General features: G+C 62.7%; 1 protein-coding gene across 1 annotated transcript; it reads left to right on the forward strand.

Moving 5' to 3' along the window:
• The first annotated feature begins 4,293 nt into the window (after nucleotides 1-4,293).
• Nucleotides 4,294-7,827, forward strand: LOC102386100 (thyrotropin-releasing hormone receptor-like). The gene is made up of 3 exons (XM_006027881.1): nucleotides 4,294-4,670; nucleotides 5,462-5,879; nucleotides 7,474-7,827. The coding sequence occupies exons 1-3, from the start codon at nucleotides 4,294-4,296 to the stop codon at nucleotides 7,825-7,827; spliced, it is 1,149 nt and encodes a 382-aa protein (XP_006027943.1).
• Nucleotides 7,828-8,077: the final 250 nt, after the last annotated feature.

The following is an 8,077-nucleotide window of genomic DNA, read 5'->3' on the forward strand; positions in this document are numbered from 1 at the left end:
GGGAGGAGCGGCCCCCGCCCCCTCCCCGGCCGGGCCTTAAAGGGGCCGCGCCCCCGGGGCACGTGGGCTGGTGTCCCACGGGCCACGCGGCTCAGTGTTGGGGCTCTCAGGTGACCCCCCCCTCCATGAGCCGCACAAATCTTACAAGGTGGGGGGCTCTTGAGGTCACATCCATATGCAGAGGGCAGGATCAGTCCCCTCCAGGCACCCCCAGAGTGACAGAAATTCGACAGCAGTGGGGTTAGGGGGGACCCCCCCAGACAACCCCCTGCTTGAGGCAGGATCAGCCCCCTCCAGACTGTCAGACGCCCCCACAATTACAGCAGGGGGGCTGGGGGTCATATCCATATCCAGGGGGCAGGATCAGTCCCCTCCGCAGCACCCCAGACACCCCCAGAGTGACAAATCCAACAGCAGGGGGGACCCCCAAGGTCGCATCCAGTGCAGCCCCCTGCCTGAGGCAGGATCAGCCCCCTCCAGACCATAAAGCACCCCCAGAATGACCGGAAATCCTACAGCTGGGGGGGCAGGGACCCCGAGGTCAGTCCCTTATGCCCGCTGGAGCTAGCCACGTCTCTATCGCAGTGCCTGGGTCCTCCCAGAGCAGCGCAGGGGTGTCTGTCATGTGGATCACAGGGCTGAGCTCGGTGGCATGCCCTATGTCTGCAGTGGGCTCAGCTCCTTGCAACCACGCGGGCATTAGCCCTAGGTGACCCGCTCCTGCCCTGGCCAGGTGCAGGCTGTATGCCAGAGATGGGCTTTGCTCGTGGCTTGCAGGAATCACCTGGCTACAACCCAAGGGGCTGCACCATCGTCTGGGACTTTCCCCTCTTCCCCAGCTGGCAGATCCACCCCGTCTCCACAACTGTGGGGCTCCATCCAGCGCAGTCCTAAGCAGGGACGGTCATGGGGGCAGCTCATGGGTCTCCCCTGCGGCTCCCGGGGGCCAGCGTTCACCTGGGTTCACAGGCTGAGCTGCCAGATGCCACTGTCTTGTCCTGCCCTGCGCTTTGGTTTGGCTGGCTTCATCCTTGGAAAAAACACATCATTAATCTTAATAAGCAAGCAGTTCCCAGTCCCTAGCATTATGCAAATACATGCTAATTAGCAGCACCCACACCCCCAAACCCTCACAGAAGATAGAGGCAGATTGTGCATTGATGATGGGCTCGGTGTGGCTCAGCACAGCAGCGCCAGAGCTGGGATCCGCTCCCCACTGCTGGGCCATGCCTGAGCCCAGGTTACGACGTCTGCAAGTGCTCTTGCACCTGCAGCGGGAAGGCTGTCACAGCACCGTGAGCCTCAGACTGCCCCTGTCCTGCGGCAGCCCTTAGCAAAGGCCAGGAGCAGCTCAATGAGCTGTGCTACCCCAACTAGCACGGGGGCTGGAGACCCCCAGCAGCAGCATGCACAGCCCTGCCAGGGCAGCTCTGGGAGGCTTGTGCCCATGCCACCGCTATCCCTTGGGAGCCCAGGCGGGGAGGCAATGGATGTGGTTTGGCAGGGAGGGCACCACCAGGTCAGTGCTGTGGAGACTGTGCCCTCCCCATCTGGCCATGCCCTCTCTCCACCTGCATTGGCTCTCAGCTGGGCAAGCTGCAGATGCAGCAGGGAAACTCTTGCCCAGGTCACTTCCCCCACCTGGGAGCAACACAGGCCTGGAAGCAGCCACCTGGGTCAGCTCCCTGCAATTACCACCCACCCGGTCCTGAAGAACCTGCTTTGGCTTCTCCTCCGCAGCCAGCCACAAACCCATGAATGCACCCGCAAGGCCTCGCAGGCAGCCGGAGAGGAGAGCGGGGAGACCCCTGTCTTCCTGCAGAGGCAGGGACCTCACTAGTCCCCAGCTCCAGCGGGGTTTGCTGTGATGCCTTGAGAAAGCCAGTGCCCCATGGGGCAGCTCTGCCTTTGAGGCAGGGCTGCTCCTTTCAGGACTGCAAGGCATGGACAGCAAAGCCAGGAATCTCCGCGGAGCTGGGGGCCCACAAGCCAGGCAGGGATGCCCCAGGGCTGAGGTGCAGGGCTGGAGCTAGAAGCCAGGGAGTCTAACACCATATGGCTGGAGATGAACAGAGGGGTGCAGGGCTCGAGACACCCAGGAGCCCCCACGGTGGTGGGCACAAAGTCTCTGCTCCCATAGGTTAGCGAGGAGCGAGGAGCTGTATCAGCTGATGAGGAGTCCCCTTATATCTGCAGCCAGCCGCAGCAGCCAGGCAGAGCAGACGGGGAGAGGCAGGGAGCCCGGCTGCTGCCTGGTGGGGAAGAGATGGAGTGAAACCAGCTCGGGAATGCCAGCTGCTCTACCGTGTCCACCTGCTTCTGTCCCCCGGCTGCTCTGGGGGCCGGCGCCTTCCCCAGTAAGTTCTGCAGGGAAGTTTCTTTGGTGGGTGTTTCAGCCGCTGGTGGGAGCGGGGCTGACTTTGCAAAGAGGGGCAGCAAGGAGAGAGCAAGGAGCTGGAGGGGAGGAATGAGGGGAGGGCTGGGGATATCCCCCTGAGTTTCTAAGATCCAGTGCAAGGGACCAAAGGAACCAGGCAGCTGCAGATAGACAAAGCACCTGATGCTGCCAGCTGTCGGGCCATGCTCCTCTCCATTCCTGGCGCGCTGTCTGACATGTGCTGAGACCCCCTTCCCCGGACTCCAGATGCGCCCGTCGAGCTGTTCTGGGAATCTGTGTCCATTCCCCTTCGTGGGAGATCAGCTGGACGTCGGCTGCCAGAGCCTGTGCGATGCATCCAGGGCTGCGGGGATGCACAGACCTACTCCGTGGTGCAGCTGGGGAGAGGGTGACACCGGCTGTGAGATGCTGACAGTGGCTGTCACTTCAGATCAGAATAAAACCACAAACTCTGGCCAAGGAACCCCCCCCCCCCTGCAGTGCTGCATTGGGCTCCATCAGAGCTTTCCCTGTCGGCGGGAAGGAAGGCAAGGCAATAGCAAGAGTCTTTGTTCCAGACAGGCTGGAGCAGGAGGTTTTGAAGGGGGGTGCATCTTTTTGCTTGTCCTAGTTGGGTCGTCCCGGAGGCCACCTATGTGGTTTGGCAGCAAGATTTCCAGCTGCATCTGTCTGACGAGCCCTGCGCCCCATGCCTGCATCCCACTGGGAGCTAGCGCGGGGTGACGCGGCCAGCCTGGGTGCCCCTGGGTCCAGGCAGCACCTCAACCTCCACCTAAGGAGCAAACGGCACACGCAAGCCCTGACGTATGGGCTTGGGGGGTCTCTGGCATCTGGTAGCAGAGGGAGGAGAGAGAGCGCTATGTTCCTGCTGTGAGGCAGATGGCATTGCTCTTGCCTCTCACAGTATGTGGGCTATGAGCTCTCCCCTCACCAGGGACTCGGATCACCAGACACCTCCAAACTCCTCAGCTGCTGGCTACATCCCAACCCCTGCTGCTGGCTACATCTGTGGCCTTGGGAGGGGGGTAATCCTACATCAGCAAGAGGGGCTGGCCTGGGTGCGATGACAAGCATTTCCAGCATGCTCTATGCCAGCACGGGGCCCCCCACCTAGGGCGCACACACGTGTAGATGCCCACGACATGGGTGACTCCATGTCCAGGAGGCATCACCCCACACCCACGTCCAGGCACTGCCCCCTGTGCAAATGCCTTCACTATGAGGTCTGATGCTGGGGTCTCACTGTGCTCAGCACTGTGCAGGATCAGGCCAGGCCAGTGGCGGGGAGGGCAGGGGAGGGGAGGGGAGCAGACAGACCCCATGGCAGGGGAGGGGAGGGGAGCAGACGGACCCCGCAAGTGTCAGAGAGGAAGACAGGATGGAGGGGGGTGGGCTGTCACCATGGCAATAAGCCTGAGATGAATAGAGACAGAGGAAGCAGAGAGCCCCTCCCTGCCAGCCCCCTGCGGCAGCTCAGCACCAGCAGCTCTGATGCCCAGCTACTGCCCCTCGAACTCACTGCCAAGGCCTCGCCAGCAAGCACCGGTGCTCCCAGCCGATGGGGAGGTTTGCTAAGCCCCACCTCAAGCCCCAGACAAGATTTGCCCAAGTCCTGAGCCAGCCAGCCCCAACTCTACCCTGTCTGGGGCTCCTCCTAGGATGCATCCCCGGGATACCCCCAGCACAGGGCAACAGAGCAGCTTGGGAGAGAGAGAGGAGGCAGCTCCCTGCAGGAGTGCAAACACGGGCAGGCTGGTCACTGACATGGTCCTTTCCTTGCAGCACCACTGAGGCACCCCTGCACGTGGGACCCGGGGGGAGCAGGGCACAGGCAAGCAGCACAGCCTCTCCTGGCAGCTGCCGAAGCGGCTGCAAGCTCCCAGCAGGCCGTGACGATGGAGAACAGCAGCAGGCTTGACAGCCCCACCAACATCTCGCTGGCGGGCGCCGACACCGGCCTGGCCTTGCTCGAGTACAAGGCCGTCTCCGTCTTCCTGGTGCTGCTCATCTGCGGAGCCGGCATCGTGGGCAACGTCATGGTGGTGCTGGTGGTGCTCATCACCCGGGACATGAAGACGCCCACCAACTGCTACCTGGTGAGCCTGGCAGTGGCTGACCTGATGGTGCTAGTGGCTGCCGGGCTGCCCAACGTCTCCGACAGCCTGGCAGGCACCTGGGTGTACGGGCATGCTGGCTGCCTCGGCATCACCTACTTCCAGTATCTAGGCATCAACGTGTCCTCCTGCTCCATCACCGCCTTCACCGTGGAGAGGTAGGAGCGGATGCCAGCTGCTTTGTGGCGACCCTTGCAGACCCAGCCAGAGCAGTTGGCTCTATGATGCCAACCCCAGGCACTTGGGAGCTGCTGGTCAGCCAGCCAACACTGGCAAGCTGCAGTCAGGGGCGGCTGCATCTGGACCATGCTAGACAAGCTCTTAAAACCTCCAGGAACAGCCATTCAGCCCAGCTCCCAGGACATCAACACACCCTGACCCACACAAGGGGAAGCCAGGGGCTGGGCTCCTGCCAACACCCTGCTGCTGGGGAGCTGGCTATCCCCCACTCTGGAGATGTGCATGGTGGAGGGTCATGCACAAACACGCCTGTGCGGAGCTAGTGCACATGCGCTCCTCCCCATATCAAGCCCTCCTGCTCTCTGCTGTGGGCATTGCCCACCTTATCTGGTGGGTGAATCGGGTGCAAATGCTGCAGCACCGGCACTGCAAGGGGATCTGGGTGGGCCCGAAAACTGAGGCTCATGCTGGTGTAAGTGCTCTCAAGCCACCCAGTCTGGGCTTCAGGGGCTGCACAAATGCATGGGGAGAAACCAGCCCTTTCCCCAAAGGTCTGAATGAGACTTACCGAGAGAAGGGGAAGAGAGGCAGTCAGTCAATCAGGGGCAGTATTGGGAAGGTGTCCTAGCTGGTGTCATAACCACTAGCCCCCACTGCCCCTCCAGTGAGCACAGGTCTCCATAGACCCCAACGGCTCTGTCATGTCCAGCGAGAGCAGCCGGCAGGATCAGGGCTTTGCCTTGCTCACGGCCCTGCCCTCCCCACCCAGGTACATCGCCATCTGCCACCCGATCCGGGCACAGACCATGTGCACGGTGTCACGCGCCAAGCGCATCACTGCCCTGGTGTGGGCCGGCACGGCCATCTACTGCCTGCTCTGGTTCTTCCTGGTCGACATCAACGTGGGGCCGCGCCAGCACCTGGAGTGCGGCTACAAGGTCTCCCGCAACCTCTACCTGCCCATCTACCTGCTGGACTTCGCCCTCTTCTTCGTCACCCCCTTGCTCGTGGCCACCGTGCTCTATGGGCTCATCGGGAGGGTCCTCTTCATCGGCCCTGTCTCCCCACCGGTCACCGGTGCCACTGAACGCTGGAAGGACAGGAGTGGGAGGGAGAGGAACGGCGCGGGGGGCAGCCAGGCCAGCAGCCACAGCCGGGCCAGGGGGGCCCTCGCCTCCCGGAAGCAGGTAAGAAACCTTTCCTCCACCCCACGGGGTCACTGCCTTTTTGCCCCACCCCAGAAATCCGGGGGCCAGGCTGCGGGTGGGCTCCACTCCACCTACTAGGTGCCTAAATCCACTATGCTCCATCCCAAAAGCAATAGGACTCAAGGTAAGGGGCTCCTCGCTGGTGACTCAGTGCAAGGCTACGAGGCCGGTGCGTGATGTGAGCAGACACGGTCTCAGGTTCCCAGGGGCTCAGGCTGGGCACTCAGCACCCACCAGGATGCAAAGGATCTGGCCCACAATGCTCCAAGCCAAAGGCTCGGTGCTGAGCGTGCCCCCCTTTAGTGCTGGGGGGCTCAGCTCCCCTGGCACACAGAGGGGATGTGCCATTGCGTCTGCCCCCAGGAGCCAGCGGTGCCCACGGCCACTGGCTGGGGGGGTCAGGAGCTCCCGCACCCCTCCTCGAGACAGCACAGAGGTTGCTACACAGCCTGGTGCATGGGTGGTCTCAGCTTTTCGATTCCAACACCGGAGCCAGGCCTGTCCGGGTGGCACCCTGCCCCAGGGGTCTGCAGCCTTGCACACATCACCCCTGCACAGCAGCAAAGCTCCCCGCAACCCTTCGTGCTGCAGCCACCGCCATCCCCTCCCCTCCCCTCCCTTCCACAGCCATCCTAATGGAGTTGGCGGGGGAGAGCTGGCCTCATTCACTGCCGCAGGCTCATTGTTACCACCGTCAATAGAGGCAATCTCAGCGGGCTGAGCCTGGAGAGTCCTCCCCCGCAGCCCTATCGGACCACGACCATGCAGCCGCTGCGTCAAAGGCCAGCACCTGGCAGCCCTCGAAGCTGGCAGCTGGGCTCTGCCAGGAGCACCGGGGCACAGCCCTGGCTGAGGGTCTCGGTCTATTATACACTGGGCTATTCCCTGCTGGAAGCTAGGGTCTGCAGGGAGGTAAAGCAGGAGCCCTGGATGTGCACGGGTGGGAAGTTGGGGTCTATGATCAGCTGAGCCTTGGAGGGGTGGGAGGAATAAGAAGCCTACTTGACCCCCCAGGCTTTTTCCCTGCTGAGCCCCCTCACAGCAGCTGGCCTGGGAGGATTTACTAGGGGTGATGCCCAAGTGGGACCAGCTCTGGGATTGCCCTAGCGCCAACCCCAGACACGTGTGGGGCCAGCTCCCTTCCCACCACCCTGAGCCTTTTGCACCCTGCACGGGATACCTGCAGGGCATCCCTTCCCCTGGGCGAGACCCAGATGTGCCACATCTGGGCGCAGCAAGCTGGCAGCATGGCAGCAGGAGATGATTCTCTCCAGACACAGTAAGCAACAAGGGGCTCTGGGAAGCAGCTGGGAGAGGCATCACCATCCTTGCCCAGACAGCACGGCCTCTCTGCACCCCAGGCAGGGCAGGAGGGCTCCCAGCGAGGGTACCAAGAGGCACGAGGCCAATGCAACACGCTCAGCTTCAAGTCCTTGCAGCCAGAGCTGAGCTGGAGAGGGCATCAGATGCTTTTGCACTGGATGGGTGGGTCTTTCTGGGGGCTACCTGGGTGGGGGGGTGGGAGCCCACCTTTCTTGGCTGGCTTGACAAGGCCTCTCCTGGCCCCGTGCAGGTGACCAAGATGCTGGCGGTGGTGGTGGTCCTCTTTGCCGTGCTGTGGATGCCCTACCGGACGCTGGTGCTGGTGAACTCCTTCATGGCACGCCCCTACCTGGACCCCTGGTTCCTCCTGTTCTGCCGGGCCTGCGTCTACGCCAACAGCGCCATCAACCCCGTCATCTACAACCTCATGTCCCGCAAGTTTCGGGCCGCTTTCGCCACGCTGTGCAAGTGCGGCCGCGAGGAGCCATCCCGCCGTGGCCTGCCCCCTGCCACGACCGGCTGTAGCGCGGGCAGGGACCTCCAGCCCCTGGGGAGAGGCAACCCCCGCCGGGCCTTGGTGGAGGGCACCGCTGATGCCCCCTAGCAGCCATCCCTGCCACCCCCTGGTCAGGGAGACCCGCAGAAAGGGCTGTACTTCAGTGCAGTGTGATGGAGAGCCCCTGCCCTTCTCTTCCAGCTTGCTGTCTCCCAACCTGAGTCTGCAGCTGGGGTGGCTACAGAGCCCTGCCAGCCCGCGGATGCATCCTGCCCAGATCTGCAAGACGAAAGTGGTAGCAGGTGAAGTGCTGGCACCAGGCATTGCTGAATTGGCAGAGGCAGACCCGGAGAGGGCT

Source organism: Alligator sinensis, unplaced genomic scaffold (assembly GCF_000455745.1).
Source record: "Alligator sinensis unplaced genomic scaffold, ASM45574v1 scaffold255_1, whole genome shotgun sequence".
NCBI classification, from domain to species: domain Eukaryota; kingdom Metazoa; phylum Chordata; order Crocodylia; family Alligatoridae; genus Alligator; species Alligator sinensis.

Excerpts from the sequence above, each read along its gene's own strand:
- LOC102386100 (XM_006027881.1), top strand. The coding sequence starts at position 4,294 with ATGGAGAACAGCAGCAGGCTTGACAGCCCCACCAACATCTCGCTGGCG. Across the intron at positions 4,671-5,461 it reads ACCGCCTTCACCGTGGAGAG|GTACATCGCCATCTGCCACC; the intron begins GTAGGAGCGGAT and ends CTCCCCACCCAG. Across the intron at positions 5,880-7,473 it reads CCCTCGCCTCCCGGAAGCAG|GTGACCAAGATGCTGGCGGT; the intron begins GTAAGAAACCTT and ends GGCCCCGTGCAG.